The sequence below is a fragment of the Chaetomium fimeti genome, assembly GCF_033439085.1.
Source record: "Chaetomium fimeti strain CBS 168.71 chromosome Unknown B0H64scaffold_5, whole genome shotgun sequence".
Lineage (NCBI taxonomy): Eukaryota > Fungi > Ascomycota > Sordariomycetes > Sordariales > Chaetomiaceae > Chaetomium > Chaetomium fimeti.
The window spans coordinates 2,833,022-2,852,380 of record NW_026944333.1 but is presented as its reverse complement, the minus strand read 5'-3'; the positions used below and the strand labels follow the sequence as shown (position 1 = coordinate 2,852,380).

The 19,359-nt window shown below is 57.6% G+C and overlaps 5 protein-coding genes and 1 non-coding gene across 6 annotated transcripts; 3 read left to right on the top strand and 3 right to left on the bottom strand.

Moving 5' to 3' along the window:
- Positions 1-1,341: 1,341 nt before the first annotated feature.
- On the bottom strand, positions 1,342-1,832 carry B0H64DRAFT_194345 (uncharacterized protein). The gene is made up of 2 exons (XM_062799139.1): positions 1,569-1,832; positions 1,342-1,512 (listed from the first exon to the last, which is right to left on the bottom strand). The coding sequence occupies exons 1-2, from the start codon at positions 1,679-1,681 to the stop codon at positions 1,422-1,424; spliced, it is 204 nt and encodes a 67-aa protein (XP_062658264.1). The 5' UTR covers positions 1,682-1,832; the 3' UTR covers positions 1,342-1,421.
- A 2,562-nt stretch (positions 1,833-4,394) lies between these two features.
- On the bottom strand, positions 4,395-6,352 carry B0H64DRAFT_194312 (uncharacterized protein). Its single transcript, XM_062799138.1, has 5 exons — positions 6,111-6,352; positions 5,975-6,037; positions 5,754-5,840; positions 5,551-5,673; positions 4,395-5,494 (listed from the first exon to the last, which is right to left on the bottom strand). Exons 1-5 carry the CDS (start codon positions 6,195-6,197, stop codon positions 4,703-4,705), a joined length of 1,152 nt encoding a protein of 383 aa, XP_062658263.1. The 5' UTR covers positions 6,198-6,352; the 3' UTR covers positions 4,395-4,702.
- Positions 6,353-6,727: 375 nt separating this feature from the next.
- B0H64DRAFT_194217 (exocyst complex component Sec5-domain-containing protein) lies at positions 6,728-10,466 on the top strand. The gene is made up of 3 exons (XM_062799136.1): positions 6,728-7,138; positions 7,211-9,306; positions 9,383-10,466. The coding sequence occupies exons 1-3, from the start codon at positions 6,814-6,816 to the stop codon at positions 10,139-10,141; spliced, it is 3,180 nt and encodes a 1,059-aa protein (XP_062658262.1). The 5' UTR covers positions 6,728-6,813; the 3' UTR covers positions 10,142-10,466.
- On the bottom strand, positions 10,390-13,315 carry B0H64DRAFT_194222 (uncharacterized protein). The gene is made up of 4 exons (XM_062799137.1): positions 13,128-13,315; positions 12,507-12,931; positions 10,811-12,448; positions 10,390-10,747 (listed from the first exon to the last, which is right to left on the bottom strand). The coding sequence occupies exons 1-4, from the start codon at positions 13,220-13,222 to the stop codon at positions 10,638-10,640; spliced, it is 2,268 nt and encodes a 755-aa protein (XP_062658261.1). The 5' UTR covers positions 13,223-13,315; the 3' UTR covers positions 10,390-10,637.
- An 868-nt stretch (positions 13,316-14,183) lies between these two features.
- B0H64DRAFT_194164 (putative serine esterase-domain-containing protein) lies at positions 14,184-18,418 on the top strand. Its single transcript, XM_062799135.1, has one exon. The coding sequence runs from the start codon at positions 14,446-14,448 to the stop codon at positions 18,199-18,201; it is 3,756 nt and encodes a 1,251-aa protein (XP_062658260.1). The 5' UTR covers positions 14,184-14,445; the 3' UTR covers positions 18,202-18,418.
- A 169-nt stretch (positions 18,419-18,587) lies between these two features.
- B0H64DRAFT_t108 lies at positions 18,588-18,672 on the top strand. The gene has a single exon. It is a non-coding gene; the product is annotated as a tRNA-Ala (tRNA).
- Positions 18,673-19,359: the final 687 nt, after the last annotated feature.

Sequence of the window (19,359 nt, the reverse complement as noted above, 5' to 3'; positions counted from 1 at the left end):
GGCAAGTTAGATAGCTCATGAAGACTCGATGATGGATTATTATTATGCATATAACCAACAAAAAAGAGTGTCATCACCTCAACTTTTTCGCCCATGTGCCTCAATCAACAAATGACATCAACCGTTTGCAACAATCCAGAATCGAGAGATACAGCCGAGGTGACCATACTACCGATGCACTGGTGCATCTCACACATGTCCCCATGCTGGATTACCAGATTGCCCATGATGCTTGAAGGTAACTAGGTACGAATACCCATCTAGTATCCCCGAGACTCGGGCTATTGAACCGCCGTCTCAGAATCTCGGACATCGGCGTTTAATAACAACCGGAGTCCCAGCTGAAAACCCCTTTACGTGATCGGTGCTGTCAATGGACAAACGGGAGACAGCGAAGCGAGTCCGAAACCCGGTCCAACAGGAACGGCTCACACTGGAGCTTGGCCTCAACCCCACCCACACCTTCGGGTTCGATACGGGCGGAATACGCGGAACGACCTACATGTAATTGCATGTCGAAGAAAACCCGCCCGTTCCGCGGCCACCCACCATCCTGTGGAAGGCGCTATCCCTCGCTAAGCCAGCCAGCTGGAGGGATGCGGTTCCTGTATGTCCGTGCTGTCGTTTGTGGATGAGAAAACGAAGGAGTCCGAAGACGTCGGCGCTCGCTGTCACGTTCGAGAGGGACGAGCCAACCATGTCGCCACGCCGCGCCATTCCACCTCCACCCCAAACCTGCCCAACCAGAGAAAAACAAGCTTTCCGGGCGTTGCCGTCCTGCATGCCATCGCTTGCAGGGGGGTTGGTTCTGTCACCGTTTCAACAGCACCAGAACAACGGGCGAACACGGGAGAGCGAGCAATCTATTTAGAGGTTGCTTGAAATCCCTCATCGTTATAATCATGAAGTATTGTCCCGTCTCATGAAGCAATCTCGTCGAAGAACGCCCGATTCATGATCGCGAAAACCACTTGATAAATAAAAAAGAGAACTCCGGGTTTTGTCCATCCCCGCCTGAAAACACCGAATCGATAAGGGGAAAAAAAAGGAGATGAACCGGAGACAGCCAGGAGAGCGTGGGGAAGCAACTCGCTCGGCATCGCGAAGCCCGAGGGCGGGAGACCCTTACTTGTGTCCGGGTCCACCGGCTGATCCGACTCCACCACATCTGATTACCCAGGTTCGCAAGTTGCTTCCTTTCTCCGCCGCCAGCCGCCGTCCGATCCGTTCCATCCTGCGATCTAACCCTCCTTGGGGCTAAAATGACGTGCCGTACTCCGTTCCGGTAGGGTATATGCGCGAAAATAGGGGGCAGGGCCACATTGTAGATGTCTGGGGTCGTGGTTGTTCTCCTGCCCCGGGAGGGAGGTTCAAGGCCCGGTTACCTTCCCCTTCCTCTTTTGTGATGTTGAGGGGGCCGTTTAGTGCGACGTGGTGCTCGAGTTAGACGACGTCGACGAGGTTGATGACACAGACGACGAAGAGTCGGTGCGCTCGGCCTTGCGCCTCTCGCTGTGAACTCGTTAGCACCTCTGTTATGTTGTCGATGTAGTGAAGAGCAGTCTTACTGGGTAGCGCGGTCGAGCACAGTGCACTCCCACTTGGCGCCGCCGGCCTTGAGATGGAACTTGAGACCCTTACTCTCAAGGGTGGACTTGAGGGCTTCTTGGTGGGCAGGCATTTTGGAGAGGAGTGTTGTGTTGTTGGTTGAGTGGAGAGTGTATAGTTAATGGCCTGGGCCTGAAGGTTTGCAGGACAGAGCGGAAGTGAAGTTTGGAGTGTGATACAAAGAAGTGAATGGTGGAAGGAAGGTCGGGGTTTGGGAGAGGGAATGACGGGGAGGTTATATAGCGAGCCACGAAGCTCAGGGCACGGCACGCGCAAACCGGATCGTCCGCCGCAAAGTCCCAACCGTCGGTGTTACTAGAACGCGGGTGCGCTTTTCTGGAAGGGCAAGCCGGATGTGGGCCGGCCGCAAGTAGGGATGAACCTCATGCACCCGGGAGCCGCTGCCCGAATCGATAATGAGCCATTTCTGAGCACGCTGGATCCCACGCCCGCGCGAACCCCGGTATCCTTGACGTTGCAGTTTCCGTCAGAGCCCCAACCATTGGATCTCTGGAACACCAATCCCGCGCGGAATTCGTCTAAGGGGGAGTATCCCCCCTTGGAAAGGGTGGCATGGGCCTAAGTCGATAACATGGGCGAATCGCGAGGGCTTCCCCGGATAAAGCATCGTGCAGGTACCTGGATCAAGTCGCTCTCAGGCACTAGCCCGAGACTACCACGGATTCAGCAGCCTGGTTTCCACGCGAGACACGGCTCGGAGCAAGATGGATAAGATGGTTGGGCGGGAAGCCGCGTCGAGGTCGGAAAAGGCCGGACCGCACTTGCGTCTGTTCGCCGACCCAGTCCCATGACACCATCGTGTTCAGGACAGCAGCGCAAAAAAAGAGGTTCTACTTTTGACAACCAGAAACACTCCAAGTTTCCGAAGGTTCCAACCCTCGGGGTAACTGCATTGTTCCAGAACCTCCCACGCCAATGGGGAAGCATGCTCGGGGACGCCACAGAAGCCACGCTTCTCCGTTCCCACGCCGCGATGCTGTCCTCGTGCCTTGGGGCTGCTGCACGGTAACGCGGGCTGGATTGTGTCACCCATCTCATTCGCTACAGGGCTTGGCGTCGGTGAACGAAGTGGACAAACGTGCCGCATCCAGCTGCGAAGTCTTCGCGGGATCGACAGTCGACGGCACGTACAAGGAAATACGCAGGCAGTGTAACCGGAGATAATGGAGGGATTGAGTGATTTTTTTTTTTTTGAACTATGCGCATGTTTGTGTCAATAAGTGGTCTCATATTTTGTCTGTTGTGCTCCGTGGTTGTTGCTCGAAGTTGGCAAACTCCAAACGTAAGACTTGTGGTGTGTGCGTGATGAATTTCCCGAAACTGATGTGGGGCCCCAGATCGTTTTGGTTTTAGCGGCTTGTCATCTCAACCCCCAGGGCTGGGATCTAGTCCAATCGCGTGGTTGCTTCCTTCTCGGTTTGGTAATCGGCGGTGAAGCTTGTCCTCTTTGACTTTTGCCCAGACATTCACCACAACGATGTTCGAACTTCAAGTGCTTGCCCAGCCTTCAGACCCAGGTACGAAGACAGGCATGACCATCAACTCCCGGCTCTTTGTACGCCGTTATGATACTGCATACCTAGGTAGGTAGTTACGCGGCAAAGGCGTGCAGATCTTGGCGAGAACAATTCGTATCAGCCTGGAAAGGGAAACATTTTACTTTTCTGATTTGTGGGATGTGAACTTGCTCGGTCTCCCGCTCTGGTTCCTGCACCTCCATCCCGCCGCTACCCCTGCGTGAACGGTCCCACTCCTTGTTTGCTCGTTGGTGGGAGCATCAGCATCACCCTGACGGAGGCAGGATTGCAGAACACGTGTATCATGCTCTCGGGTTTCCGTTCTTCAAGCCTCACATTGGTACATTCTGCGAGTCATTCATTCAGGCACTTTCATCCCATTCTCACGATCAACTTCCCTGTCCCTTGCTGACAACCGAAGTTCAGCCTGCTTTCTCTTACCCCTCAAGATCGGCCCGAGAAAGAGCCCGTCGGTTTTGGATGGCAACCGGGGCAACCCTGATGTAAGTCACCACTTTGGGTTTTCGTCTCGCTTCAACGGATTCTCCGATAAATTGGGCGGGCTGGGCCATCATTTAGTCCCGCACGGGAGGTCGGGGCTCCTCCCGTCTTACCGTACGATTGGGTGTTCTGGAACGGGGCCGAGGACGGGAGGTGTTTCTATCCGGATTACTCTTCAAAGTATGAACAATGGAACCCCGTTCATGCATGCATCGACTGTGGTACAGGTTCCCCATTCCGGGGAAATTCTCCAGGTTTGACACCCACCCCACATGAGAGTGCCTACCGGGGCAGCCACATAAGCGAAGCCTGGTTCTGGCTTTGCTTCCCTTGGGCCACGCACGCAACACTGGACGAGATGTGGACAACGAAGTACGTGATATTAGGTAATTCGACGTTCTTTTTCCGCGCCTGGGGGCCGATGGTGGCGCGAGCCAAGAGATCGAGGAGAAACAAGTGGCTTGGCTCGAGGAAACAGTTGTTCGTGGACCCCCACTTGCAACCGTCGATGATCTGCGATGCTCGATTATTAGCCTTAAAATTGGCCGGCATGGCAAATGGCTTACTGCCGTACATACACAGTATGGTCACCTGAGGCCTATCGAGCCTATCAGCGCTGATGCCGGAATTCATTTGTTGGATAGGGGATTGTCATTTTGCCTTGTAGGTCGTGGGGTGACAAGCAAGTTGGGGGCACAGGACTGGCTGGCGGGCGTGAGGGAGGGAGTGAGATGTGGGACGAATCAAGGCCTGGGAGTTGTAATAGATCCTACTAGGTCTCTCGGTCGCTTTTGGTTTGGGAAATCCAGGACTCTCCCGCTCAGTTCATGAAGCCCGGTCCCTGACCGCAGCCCGGAAGTGCCGTGCAAAATATACCCATGGCTACCGCTTACACGATAGTTGTTGCTCGGAGAAGGTGCCGCCTGAAAGCGCCGGACTGAGCAAACAAACGTGCCCACAACCGGTTGAAAGATCATTACAATCGTCATCGTTAACAACCAGCCAGAATGCTATCGAACGTTGGCCGCAGTACTAGTACAGTCTATACATGGATATCATAGCTTCTCGATGATGGCCGCCGCATACTCGTGCGTCTTCGCCTTGCCGCCCAGGTCGCCAGTCAGAGCCTTGCCCTCGGCCAGCGTGTCAAACGCCGCCTTCTCGATCCGGTCCGCGTACTGGTTGAGGTCCATGTGCCTCAGCATCATCATGGAGCTGAGGAGAAGGGCGGTGGGGTTGGCGAGGCCCTGGCCGGCGATATCAGGGGCGGAGCCGTGGACGGCCTCGAAGATGGAGCACTCGTCACCGATGTTGCCGGAGGGCGTCAGACCCAGGCCACCAATCAGACCGGCGCACATGTCGGAGAGAATGTCGCCGTAGAGGTTGGGCATGACGAGGACCTTGTCGTTGTACGGGAGGGGGTCGGTCGTCATCTTCAGGCAGGTGTTGTCGAGAAGCTCGGCGTCGAACTCGATATCCGGGAACTCCTTGGCGACCCGGTTGCCGACGGAAAGGAAGAGGCCGTCGCTCATCTTCATGATGGTGGCCTTGTGCACAACGCGGACCTTCTTGCGACCAATGGCCCGGGCGTGCTGGAAGGCATACCGCAGGACACGCTCGCTGGCCTCGCGCGTGATGAGCTTGATGCTTTGGACGACGCCATCCACCACAACGTGCTCAATGCCGGAGTACTCGCCCTCGGTGTTTTCGCGGATCAGGACGGTGTCGACGTCGTCGTAGGGCGTCTTGTACCCGGCGACCGACCGGCAGGGACGAAGGTTGGCGAAGAGGTTGAAGGTACGGCGGAGGGTAAGGTTGAGAGAGACGTGTCCCTTGCCGATGGGAGTCTATAACCACCGTTAGAAAGGGCTTCCCGTCAGGACCAGCGATCCGGCGCACGTACGGCAAGGGGGCCCTTCAGGGCGATCTTGTTCCTCTTAATGCTCTCAATCGCGGCATCGGGAATTGCCGTCTTGCCATCCTTGAGGATAGGGTCGACGTTAATGGGCTCCCACTTGATGGGGGTCTGTCTTGTTGTGTCAGCGTCTCTGGGTCGTAGCCTGGCCGGCCTGGGCGGCGCCGGGCGAGCGGAAGCTTGGGACGGACCTTGGCGGCAGCGAAGATGTCCTTGACGGCGACGGCAATCTCGGGGCCAATGCCATCACCCTCGATCAAGCTGACAGTGTAGCGACCCTATAGACAGGTATTAGCCGCATTGCTCATATCGCGGAGCTGTTGTTCCCCCGCGATGTTTGAGTGATTTTCATATGCCAAGCCAACAACAATTGCGGCTGCGCACATGCACTCGGACCTGGGTTGCTGCCTACCTGCGCATCCTTCTTTCCGTTGAATTTGGCGACACGTTCTTGCGACGAGTACAGTCTCTGGTTCTAAAAGGCGCCGCTGTTAGTTTGGGGGATTATTCGTATTGCGCGGGGAGCTGGCGGGAGCTGTCTGGCGCACCTGCAGCGAGAGGGTAACGGCGGCGCGGGGAGCTGCACGCCAGGATTGGCGCTGCACCGGGGCAGCAATCGAGCGGAGGGCCAGCATTTTGACACTGTACTGTAAAGCTGGGTTCCGGTACAAGGTGGTATCGGAGGCTAGAGAGGGCGGAAAATTGGAAAGAACGTCGAGAGGCAACCACTTGGTAGGTCTGCAGAAGAAGGATGTTTTTTTGGCTGCGCGAGGAAAAACTGATCGAATTGCTGCAAATGGAACCAACCTGGAAACCCACAGTTGATGCAGGATTTGGCGACGGCACAACGGCAAGGCCCGTGCAGGGCAAGGATGCGGCTTCGGTTGCCGTCGGTGGCAACAAGACCGAGCCGACGGCCAGAGGGCGGCACTGGCGGGCGGGCCATTACGTAGCCTTGGAGGTGGGTGCCCGACAACAAGGGCCCACAACCTCGCCCGCTTCCAATTTCACCGCCCGAATAACACGGCAGAAACACCCTGCGTCCCAATTGTGCATACGGGCGGTGAAAGGCTGCTGAGACGTCCCTCGATCGGCTTGCCAAGACCCCGCTTGACCCCTGTCCCGTCCACCACCAGCGAGGTTCAGTGCGATAACTCGAGGACAGTTTGTGGGGGATGGCGATAGGAAGGAGAGGCGCATCCGAACGCGAATAATCGATTGAACCCAGCGGCTGGCACCGCACTCTTCACCATGGCCGACCTCGAGCGGACAGTCCTTGACTTTTACCAAATCTCGACACTCAACCCCGTCCAATGGCCGACAGAGAAGGATAACGAAAGCGATGCGTCTGGCGATGAATCGGTCAAGAAGAAGGCCAACAGGAGGAAGTCGAGATACCAAGCTCTGGAGAGGGCTGTGAGCACAAGAAGCAGCATCGTACCGGGATCTGAGAATTCGGGTAGCGGCGTGAGCAACTTGGTGCAGAAGGACGAGCCCGACCCCCTAGGCACGACCGAGAGCGTGGTGCGGACGCTAAAACACCTGGGGGTTCCGCTGCAGGATGACTTGCGGCTTCGTGAGTCTGACCTACCATACCAGAATTACATGGCTGGGCCGGCCAGGGCGATTGACACATAGTTGTGGACAGGCAACCGGTTCCTCCTCTCCTCGACCACCTTCTCGCCTGCGCTGTTCCTCTCCCAGATGCATGCGACAGCCGACACGCAATCCCTGATAAGCGGCCTCGATATTCTTTCCAAGTCAATCGATCAGAAGTCGGCATCCCTCAAGGTGCTGGTGGAATCCAACTTTGAGCGCTTCGTCCGCGCCAAAGCAACCATCGACAATGTCTACAAGGAGATGAAATACCGCGGCGCAGATCCTACACCACCACGTGCCAGGGCTCACTCTCGTCATGCGAGTAGGAGTAGCTTTCGAAGTACCAGCGGCCCTCCGCCCCTCATCAGCCCACACTCGCCGGCGACGGATCCGCGCAAGAAAAATGCGCTAATAAAAGAGAGCGAGTACGGCGTGCTAGGGGTGAAAGCGCCGTTGCTGGACGTTTCGGCAAAAGCGGAGGAAGTCTGGGGCCCTGCTCTGGGAGGGAGAGAAAAAGAGGAGCATCTCAAGACGGTTGCCTCCTCGCTCGACCAGTACAAGGAATACGTGGAGACGAGCGCGGCAATAGCGGATTGCATCAAGCGCAAGGACCACGAAACCCTGGTCGAGGAGTTCACAAAAGCAAGGAAGTTTGCGGACGAGGCAAAGCTGCTGGCCGAGGAGCTCAAATCGTCTCAACCTACCGATGACCAGTTGTACCGGGTTCTGTTGGCAGCACGCATGTGGCATGATGTCGACGAGCAAATCCAGGTTCTCAAACGAGACGTATGGCGAAGGCTCATATCTCCTTACAACATGGCCAAGGCGGAGACACCGGGGCAACGCGAGAACGACCAGCATATGGAGCTGATTACGCTTCTCTTGGAGCTAGGGGTTGAGGACAATCCTATTTGGGTCTGGCTGCTGAGCCGCTACGATTACCTGAAGAGCAAGATCCAATCCACGGCTGAGCGGTCCAAGGTGGAAATTGAGATCCTGCGACGGCGGCTGGCGAACGCCGAGAAGCCGAGTCCCGAGACGATCGCATCGCACATGCGGACGCTAGGGCGACAATCTATCGAGATGATGTCGAAAACATTTGACTCTTCCGACGTTATCGAGCTCTGGGAGATGAACATCAGCTTTCTGAGTAATCTCCTTTCACCCCAGGGTATCCTGGGCGAGGTCCTCGAGTTTTGGCAGACGGTCCAGGGCTTCATTGAGGGCAAGACGCAGAGGAGTATGCCACTTGGGTACCAGGGGGAATCTGAGAACCACCACAGGCTTTCCTTGCAAGGCACGACAGACCTTTCAAAGGGTACCGTGGAGTTGGTCAGTATGATACGCGACAACGTTCTTCTATTTTTCGCCGGCCCGCCGCCCGAGGATATCTCTCTACTATTTTCCCCAATGCCGCCCCAATCCCCGGGGACTCCGGCTGCCGCCTCTGTCTCTGGCTCTCTCACACCACGGGACCCCCGCTTCAACCTCGATCCGAACAATCCACCGCCCCCCTCACCGAAGAGAGGAGAGGCGTGGGAGAAGTTTGCGTTCTGGCCGCCGTGGTCAAACTCTCTGAGTGGCGTGCATTTCTTGTCCAAGATGCTGGCGCTCGTGGGGAGCGGGGCTTCAGATATGGCATCCATCACTCCGGTGGGCAACGGAGATGTCGCTGAAGTAGAGCGGGTCAAGACGCTAGTTGGTGTTTCCAGGGAGAGGTGCGTTACCGCGCTCTGCGCGGCATGGAACAGGGATGCGGAGAACATCAAGTACGTTGAGGACTGGAACCGGTCGCCAGACAGCAGGGACGTGACCAAGATGCCGGCCAGCTTTGCCGCATTCGAGGGCGCGCTTCTCAGCGGCATGCAGAAGATCCTCTACATCTCCGAAGCCATGTCAAGGCCAGGGGCTGGGGATATTGTCCTCCCTCCGCCGACGAAGCTGCTGCAGATGGTGCGGAGCCAATACGTGACCACTCTCTACAAGGCCCTTAGCGGGATGGTCGAGAACGCCGAGCGGTTCCCTAAGAAGGCAGACGATGAGTGGACAGTTGAGGTTGACGGGTACGCGCCAGTGAGCAACCCAACGATCACCCAGCTCTCGGCATCAACACTAGGCGGGGGTACGATAGATGCAGGCGATAGAGTAAGGCCCCTTACACCCCCTTCCCCTTCCCCCCCCCAATAAGCACCTCCCACTAACCCAACCCCCCCAACCTCAGAATGTCCGCATGCTCCTAACCCTCAGCAACCTCCAAGCGCTGCGGTCCACCGTCGTCCCCTCCCTCAACACCCAGTTCGAGAACGCCTTCTCCGTCAAACTCACCGACGAGACCAAAACAATCCGCGACGTGCTCAGCCAGATCGACGCCCGCCTCTTCCAGTCCTACACGCGGCCCGCCATCGACGCTCTGCGGCGCATCATCCGCGCCGGCGTCTCCGCCCCGGACTGGGCACCGCCGCCGGGCACCAAGCCCCGCTCCGTCCGGCCCTACGTCTACGAGGCGCTGCTCAACCTCGTCCTCGTGCACACGCAGGTGTCCACCACGGCGGCCTCGCTCACCAGCGAGGTGCTCTCCTACCTGCTCGAGCAGGGGTCGCGCGAGCTGCTGGACGCGTTCCGCGCCCGCGCGCGCTACGACCTCGAGGCGCTGATGCAGGCGACGCTGGACGTCGAGTTCGTGGCGCAGACGCTGGGCCACTACACGACGGACCGGGCGTCGGAGCTGCAGAGCGCCGTCTACCAGGAGCTCGACGGCCGCACCGACAACGACGCCCGCGCCCGCCTGCAGGCCGAGCTGCCCGAGATGCGCGCCGTGCTCAAGCGCCTGCGCGAGGCGAGCAAGGGGGAGTTTGCCTGCTTCCGGAAGCCCAAGCGGGCTGGCGCTGGGGGTGGGGGTGCGTCTTCCTCTGCGCCCGGGCCTGGCGCGCTGGAGAGGAGGGATACGGGGGGTAGCGTGGGCAGTGATCGGGATAGGTGATTCAGGTAGCTAGCCTCAGGCGGGTTACTTTGGTTTGGGTTCGTCATTTTCAGGCTTCTAGCACGCTTCATTTGAGGAGACTTTTGTGATTTGTAAAGGATTGTCGTTGGTAGTTTTCAGAAACCAGAAATAATCCGCTGGCGACCGCTCGGTTGTCCGAGTCCGCCGTGGGGTATTTTATCTATCATTTGAAAAGCAAATCCATTCTCTCCAGAGACCGTCCAGAGTGTCTTTTTTCCCGACAGTTTCTCAACCAACACTGCCCTCTCCGCTCATCAACAAAACACGAGGGGGGCGCATTATATCATTAGTGAAGCCATTGCTGCACTTTGGGGGTCTCCGACGTCGGAGAACCTCATAATCGTACATGGCGTATGCAGTCATAAGCCATGGGTCGTCGCGGTCTAAGATGCCGCGGTCGGTCCCACAGCCAGAATCGAAGTCGAAGAGGAAGAGCTTGGTGCTCTTAAGCTATTGACAACAAGGATCGACTCGATCAGGAATCCGAGCTGGGAAGAAGAAGTGTTGAGCAGAACAAGAGCTCGAATGAGCGGGAATCGGTGGGTGAAAAGGTAGGGCGTTCCTGCTTTGCCTTGACCTGGGCGACTGCGATGGGACTTGGTTAGATGATGACACAGAGACGTAGGGTCTACGATGATGGGAACTCACAGTCAAGGTTGATTGCCTCGAAATACTCTCTGATGGCCGGGGTTTCCTCCTCGGTAACCAGTTTCCCGTCAATCTCCCGGCGCGTGGTCCGGGGGAGGGCTTTCCGAATGCCTAGGAGCATGTGCAAAAGGTTCGCAATCACATAGCCTTGCTGCGCAAAACTGACCGGCTCCTTCTCGAGCGGCCAGAGATGTCGCAGGTTTTCCTGCTCCCATGCCTTGAAGGCCCAGCTGGATTTCTCAACGCAGTTCAGCAGGATCAGGACGGCAAAGTACATGTTGAAGTCGATCTTGACTTTGCTGTCTTGGAGAACGCGCTGCATTCCGGTGAGAAGGGCCTTGCTGGTAGCTGCGGCCTTCCTCTCGGCTGCGGCTGCGAGCTGAAGACAGATGGTATTGAAAAGCTCTCCGTCCGTGTCTTCCTTGATTGATTTAGCCGGGGTGTCCTCGGCCCAAGTTTTGGCGTTGATGGTCCATTGCCGCTCGCGGTCCAGGATCTCTACGAGACCCCACAGCTCAAGCGACTTCTTGAGCAACTCGTCATTCGTCTTGCTCGCGACGTCGACAGCAGTTTGTAGCGTGACTTGCATGAAGTGTGAGGGCTCTCGCTTGATCATGTCGGGCAGAATCTCACGCATGTAGGTCTCAACTCTGGCGGGCGCGTCCTGGTTGTCATTGTCGAGCATGACAATGGGATACGACGACGGCCTGTCGTCCACAATGGCCGCGTCGACAAGTTTTCCCTCGGGGTCTCGATCGGAATCACGCTGCAGCACCTGGAGCTGAAGGCGCGGGCCGCAATCCGGGAAATGGCAGGCCTCGATCAGAACACCGTGGCTACCGAGAGTCATGGTTTGCTTGATCGAGTTGACTCGGGCTTGGGCAAGTACTATTTGCACCCCGGCCGAGTACAGATCCAACTGCTCTGAAAACTTTGTGCGAACGCACCCCGAGCGCCAGACCCGGGGAGACAGGACCTTCCGGCAGGTGTCACAGGGCGAGCCTTGGGAGCAGGTCTTTCTGAGAACTCGGCAACGAATACAGGCGCCAATTTTCCGGACCTCCTGGACCTCCTTCCGCCTGGTCGCGTTGAACCGGGCCCTCGAGTGGCGGGACTTGGCACCGTTGGGGCCGCCATCCAAGCGGAAAACACCCTTACCAAGGGGGGCTGTTGTGGTCTGCATGGGGCTGTTGTTGTTTACGGTGGCCTGGAAAGTCTCGGTCGCATATGTGAGCTCACCCCAAGGCGGGGGCACATTCGGTGTCGCCATCGCGCTTGGTGTTGACATGGCATTTGGTGTCGGCATTGCGCTTGGAGTGGGCATCGCCGTATGGGCCGCAGGGGTGCTTGGGGTTGCTGGGCGCTCATCTGTTCCGTTCATGTCGGCCATCGGGAGGCTATTTACTACAGCAGCGGCGGTGGCAGCAGCATCGGCGCTAGCGGTCGCAGCGTCGGCGGCTGCTGCGGCCTCTTCGCCCAGTATCTCGGGGTCGAGGAATGCGGGATGCAAACGCGCAGCGGCGGCGGCGGCCATGGTTATGTTTGCCGAATCTGCCTGGCCATCTTCGGCGCGCAGGATTTCCTGGAGACGCTCTTCCGCCGTCGGTGCCCGGTTTGTCTCTTCTGGCTGGGGTTCGCCTACATGACCCGTCAACTCGACGCCTATGTATCGCCTTGCTACTAATTAATTACGTACCCTTCACAGGCTGAAATGTGCTGTTATCCTGGTGCAACGGCGGGTTCTCGATGATGAACTGCTCTTGCAGCTCAAAGCGGTCCGCGGGCTGCCCACCGGGTGACGAAGGCCCTTGTTGGGCCGCGCCATTGGGTTGGCCGCGGTCGTCATTCTTCTCGTTCAGGTCGATCTGTCGCGATACTTCGGCGAGGACTCCGAGGGCGGTCCAGTCGCGTTGTTGAATCATGGGCAAGTCGACCGAAGACACGTTGGCCTGGGCACGCGCCTGGGCCTGCTGGGTCTGCTGAAATCGCTGGGAGGCATGGCTCATGCCCGAAAGAGCTAAGAGGGCGCTGACTCGCTCCGACTCGGAAATGGCAGGACATTTCTTAGTCAAGTGGCCCGTCAAGCTGTCGAGTCGACCACGAGGGAAGTGCTCTCCGCATCTGCGAAAGAAAAGTGATTTGATTAGCGATCGGATTCAGCGACTCGCGGAAACGGAAACAAGCGGTGGGAATGGAGCCCGGTTACGGGGACAGAGGGAGTAACGGGGCAACGAGACAACGAGATAACGAAACAACACGGAAACAGCAAAAGAGGAAAACAACAAAAGGGCAAAAGACCAAAAGAGCGGTGGCTCACGCTTTACATGTGTGGGGATAGCGATTGCTTTGATCCTGCAGCTTCGGGCCCCGCTCGAAATACTGCAAGATGAGTGCATTCGGCCGTCTCCCCATTGTTGTGATCAGAATCCCGAGTGTCGCATCGACAGTTCGGGAGCTGTGCGGTGAGTATGTCTCTGTTGAGGTGCCGGGGGGGGAGGGGTCTGGAAATGTGAAAATACTGCCGGCTTAATTTGGCGGTCAGTCAATCATGTCGTCTCGTCGTCAGGGTCGTTCTGGCTATGCGGTGGGTCTGTCCTCCTCACGTGAGTGGTCGGAGTGGTCGGAGTTCAACGAACTTGAACTCGAAAGCGGCTCGAGAGCGGGTCCCGGGTGCCCGGCTGCCTGGTGCCTGGCACCTGTGCATCTGGGCATCCCAGCCATCGTGCTGTCAATTACCAGCCCGACGCGGGAAAAGTGGTCCTCTTTGTGTTGCATGTTTTCATAACTATTGTTCGCCGCTTACGAAGGAGAAAACGGTGAGAAACTGCACTCTGCCAACCGACGAAGGAACTCCCCTCGCAGCCTCGCCACTTCATTACACTCTTTTTCAATGATTACTGTGTATGTTAGATTACCTCCGGGTATCACCTGCAGTGGGCCAATATCTTTGGGCACATTCACTCGCACGAATCGTCGTCGCCCACCTTCAAATACTGGCGCGTGCTTTGTACCAATGCGGAATGTTGTCGGCTGAGCTTGATGAAGTGCCAGTGGCCAACATCCAACATTGGTTCAAACTCTCTGCGATCCATCGTCGCTGCAGCATGTGACAAACCAAGCCAAGCACCAACCAGCCAAGAGAATTAAGCTTTGATAAACTGGCTCGAGCGCCTCGGACTCCCGCCTCCCGGGTTCCTCTTCTACCAACTAAACCTCGAATTGGGTGGATTGTGTAACTTCGCACCAGGTCCAGCCTACGCTCAGAAGTGCAATCATCCTTGCGTACGCGTTTCGTCTGTTCCTTCGACACATCCCCATCCTTGCCAACTCGAGGCACCACCCGAAGCAACCGAGATCAGTCGACAACTTCTTTTATCTCTCCGCCGGTCTCTCTCCTTTTCGAAGGGCAACTCCAAACCAAACAGGCACAAAAACGCTGACCGCAGTGACGTAACTCCCTACCATGTCCAACATGGGATAAACGCTCCGCCCGCGGCACCATCGGCCCCACCAAAGGAAGCACCCCCAAGCCCGAACCTTGGATGCATTCGATTGTCTCTCTGTCCGATCATTACTCTCGCCGGCCCCGATGCTGGCACTGTTCTCGGCACATGAACCCCTGACATTTCCATTACATGTCCACGATGCTGCTCCTCCACCAAACCGGCAGCGTCAAGATCGGCGAAGTAATCCGTTACACCGTGACTTACACGCCCTCGGCCGACCACATCCTCCCGTCCCCCGAGTTCCTATACCTACGCATCAAGAACACTTGCGCAATTGCCCTCCGCGCCGCCTTTGTCCACGGACCCTACACTCTCGGAGTCGCCGCGTATCCATCGACATTTAAACCCTTCGAAAAGTTCGAGAATCCCCGTCGCTATGGCGTACCCGAATTCGAACCCATGCTCAAGGCTGGCGCTGTGTGGAATTGCCATTTGGTTGTGCCCGACAATATCCGCCAGAGTGCCGGCGAGGGCAGTAGCAAACATGGACACTTCGGGGGCGGGCCCGAGCATGATGGGGATACTGTAACGTGGGTGGTTGAGGTCTCCTCCCAAGTCGTCTTTTCCGCCTCGGCGTCGGTGCACTATGAAATATTGCTGGCGCGCGATGAGAAGTCGTTAAATCTCGGCTCCGTGGTGCCCGTCATAGGGAACCAGGCACAAGTTCCCCAGCCGGGCCGCGTCAGCGACTTCCAACAGAGCTCTAGCTCGTCGAAACACCACCCGGCTCAGTCGAAGGGCGTCTTCTCCAAAGCCATACACCTCAAGGTGGAGGACACCGCGGCTTTATGGAACACTCCACAGATTCCAGGCTGGGATGATAATGGATGGCTCCGAGCTAGGGAAACGGAGGATTCCCACCCTCCGATTGAACCCGGCGCGGAAAGTGGGAACTGCGACGAGGAAAGGCGGCAAACGAAGCAGAAGCAGAGAAAGGTTCATCTGGTTGTGCTCACCCACGGGTTGCACAGCAATCTCGGCGGCGATATGCTGTTCATCAAGGAGAGCATAGATGCGACCGTGAAGCAAGCGAGGATTGACGCAAAGGCACGCAAAGCAAGGGAGCGAGCGGCGAGGAAGAGCGCATGCACAGAAGCTGATACATCAGGTGATGCTTCCGAAAAAGGCAGCCAGACCACTCCTCCTACTCCTGGCCAGGGGATAGAAGCCAGCGGGGACACTTCGGACCAACAAGGAAATTCCGACGGGAAAGAAGACCTCGCCGATGACGATTACGAGGAGGGGGAGGAGGAGGAGGAGGAGGAGGAGGACGTCATTGTGCGCGGCTTCTCTGGAAATGCGGCAAAAACGGAAAAGGGTATCAAATGGCTGGGCAAACGGCTTGCCAGGTACATCTTATCCATGACCTACCCGGATCAGCCATGCTTGCCTACCGCCAAAGCCGCTTCGGATGCCATTACCCACTCGCTCAAAACAGGCGCACAGAAGAAAGCCATCGAGGAGGCACATAAGCATAGCTCCGTCCACCAGGCGACGTCTCCGGGGGGCAAGCGGCTGTACAAATTTACCAAGATCAGCTTCATCGCCCATTCTCTTGGTGGCTTGGTGCAAACGTACGCCGTTGCGTACATCCAAAAGCACTCGCCGCAGTTTTTTGACTTGATTGAACCCGTCAACTTCATTGCGCTGGCATCACCATTTTTAGGACTCAACCATGAGAATCCGCTCTACGTCAAGTTTGCGCTAGACTTTGGCCTGGTGGGAAGGACAGGTCAAGATCTCGGGTTGACCTGGAGAGCGCCAACCATCGCACGGAACGGATGGGGCGCGCTCATGGGGAACCTCGGAGAGCATGCCCACAAGCGCGTGTATGGGGAGCACCAGGCCGAGTCCAAGCCGCTCCTCCGGATCCTGCCCACGGGTCCGGCCCACAAGGCACTCAAGAAGTTCCGGAACAGAACAGTCTACTCCAACGTGGTCAATGACGGCATCGTGCCGCTTCGGACAAGCTGTCTTCTCTTCCTCGACTGGCAGGGGCTTGGGCGGGTCGAAAAGGCTCGGCGAGAGGCAGGTCTGGTGGAAACCGTCGTTGGGTTTGGCTGGGCCGAGCTGACAGGAGCCAACGTCACGACTCCCAGGCTCGCACCTTGGTCGCCGGAAGACAGAGATGATTCTGGCGGGACGGGAAAGACAACCCCCACCAGCCATGGAGACTCTCACCAGGTCCCTCAACCGCCGACCAACGCGATGCTAGAAGATGACCGGCAGAGTCTTAGGTCGATTACTAGCCCATACCGAGAATCACCCTCGGAATTCCAGCATCTTCAGAGCTCAAGCACGACCACGTCGAACCCTCTCTCTGGGTTTTTCAATTTCTTCCGCAGCGAGACGCCGAAACCGGTGCCCCCGGCGTCTCCCAAGGTAACTAAGATTTACCAGCGGAGCCAGACGCTCAAGCCAGACCAGTGGTCCGCTTTGGATTCCGCCTCCCAGTCTAGCTCTCGAGTGACGACCGGGAGCGAGCTCACGGACGAGCAAGAGAACATGTCGGCACCTCCAAGAACGACCATCTTCGAGTCCGCTGGCGACCTGCTCAACCCGAAACTACCCCCGATGGAATTTATCATCGACCCATCCAAACGTCCCCGGACCATCTTCCACGACCGCGTCTATCATCCGACCGACATCCCTTTACCGCCCATCAAGGAGCGCTCTTCCAGCCCATTGACCTTACGGCGGCGAACACCCACGATAAACTCGTCCAAAACCAGCCAAAGCGAGACCTCCTCGCCACCTTCTAACAAACCAGTCGAAGATAAAGACAGTGCCGCCTCCCAGCAGCCCGAAAAGCCCCAGCAGTCCCCAAAGTCCCAGCAATCCCAAAAGCCCCAACCGCCCCAAACCCCCAAACAAACGACCATCTCAGTCAACGACGAACCCCTACCAGCCCAGATCCCCTCCCTCAACACCCCGCCCGACGCCCCCGCGGAGCAGGTCATCGACCTCGACATCGACAGCTCGCAGATGCGGGTTGAGGAAAAGATCGCGCGCGCCTACCACCGCGGCCTGTCGTGGCGCAAGGTCCTGGTCAAGCTGGAGCCGGACGCGCACAACAACATCGTCGTGCGCCGCACCTTTGCCAACGCCTTCGGCTGGCCCGTCATCCAGCACCTCGTCGACGCCCACTTCTCCGACGCCGCCACCGCCCGCCGCCCCGACGCCGACGAGCCCGACGCCGAGCGCGCCAGGTCGGTCGGCCGGGCGCCTGGCGCGGACGGCCGCGAGACGAAGGGCACCGTGCGAGGTGTGGATGCGGCCGGGGAGGGGGTTAGTGTCAGCGGTGATGCGGCGAGAAAGGAAGAAGATGGCGAGGAGGACGGGAACGGCGAGGAGGGCGACACGGTGCCCGAGCTGCTGCCGCGGAGCCCGAAACGGTCGCCGTCGCTGGCGCCGAGCGCCGCCACCGCCGCCGCCGCCGCCAGCAGCAGTAGTAGTAGTAACATGCTGGGCGTGTACTCGTCGCCGTCGTCGTCGGTGTCGGATACGCAGGCGGCGGGCGGTGGCGGCGGCGGTCGCACGCCGACTACGCCGCGCCCGACGCTGGATCGGCTCGATTCGGTGACGTGGAGTGAGCGTGATTGGATGGATAGTGAGAATGAGAGTGATGAGGGAGGTGTGGCGGGTGGGAGGGGTGGGAGGAAGGAGGGTGGTGGTAATGGTGGTGGTGGTGGTAGTAGCAGTGGGGGAAGCAAGGGGAAAGGGGGCGGCGGGTTGGGCGTTCCCCTTGCCGGCGGCGAGCGGAGTTCGAGCCCGTTGAATTGGAACTGGACCGAGAAGATTGTCGGAAAGGGTGGGGCAGGGCGGTCGAAGTCGCCGGCTGGCAGTGGTGCTAGTTCTGCTGCGAAGAAGAAGAAGGACGTGTGAGAGTGTTCATATCGTGTGGCTTGTTTGGTACGGTCGGGATGTTGGCTGGCGCACGGTTTGTTTGCTGGGCTGGTTGTCGCCTCTTTGAGAAGATGGATAGAGTAAGATAGAGGTGTACACATCGAAGTTGGTTGTTATTTTATCTACTAATTGTTCAAAGCGAGATTCGTTAATACAGATTCAACCCCTTTTTACAAAATGCAGTTTGCTACTTTGCTCTCACACCAGCACCTCTTATTTTCTTTTCTCCACTCAAGTCCATCCTTCCTTCTTCCCCTACTTCCTTCTCGTTTCCTCTCATACCTCACTTTCTTCCCATGTGGTTGAATCCGCGAGCCTGTTGACAAGACCCAGCACCGCGAGCGTTAAACCAATCAACCAATCAAGGGCGTGTGGCTCAGTTGGTAGAGCGTTCGCTTAGCATACTTCGGTGTATGCGAAAGGTCCTGGGTTCGATTCCCAGCTCGTCCACAGATTATCTTTTGCCGTCCTGCCGGATCACTTTTTGTCGTCTCACCACGGAAGCCAGTGGCTCAGTTCAGCACCCGATGCCCATTACGCTCGGTCCTTTGTCTCGTTGGTGTTCTTCTTTTTCGGCGCCGCCCTTTTGCAGCCAACCGGCGAGGAGAAAGAGGGACGGCCCGGAGGCATCCGGTCACGCAATCGTGGTGTGGCCGACCACGGCAGCGATGCGGGGCGAGGTCAGTCTTGAATGGGACAGTGGGGGTACCCACCAACAAGAGAACCGGGGAACGCAGACAGGGTGCCGTTGGTGCTTGGACCAGGGTTACGTCAGGATCCTTTTCCCGTTCATGTGTGATTCGAGAAGTGTCCGGCCTCCTCTCGGACGTCGTCAATGATATTACGGGAAGCGGTTTGTTCGGGGTAGCATCCGTAAGGGAAACTCCTCAGGGCTCGGGAACGCGGGCTGTTGTGTTTCCCACCTCGCATCTGAAGCGCCTGAGAGAGAGAGTGAAAGTGAGTTGACCGTTGACCGCTACTTGGAACATCGTTCATCGGAGACAAACACCCCTTGTATTTGTTTGTCTCGCGGAACGGACCGTGCTTCGCTGTCAACGTTTTCTGTCCTCTGTTACTTGGCCACAGGGCAGGTTCCCGTTGTCAAAACTGCAAGCTTAGCTGGCGCATTAATTGCTT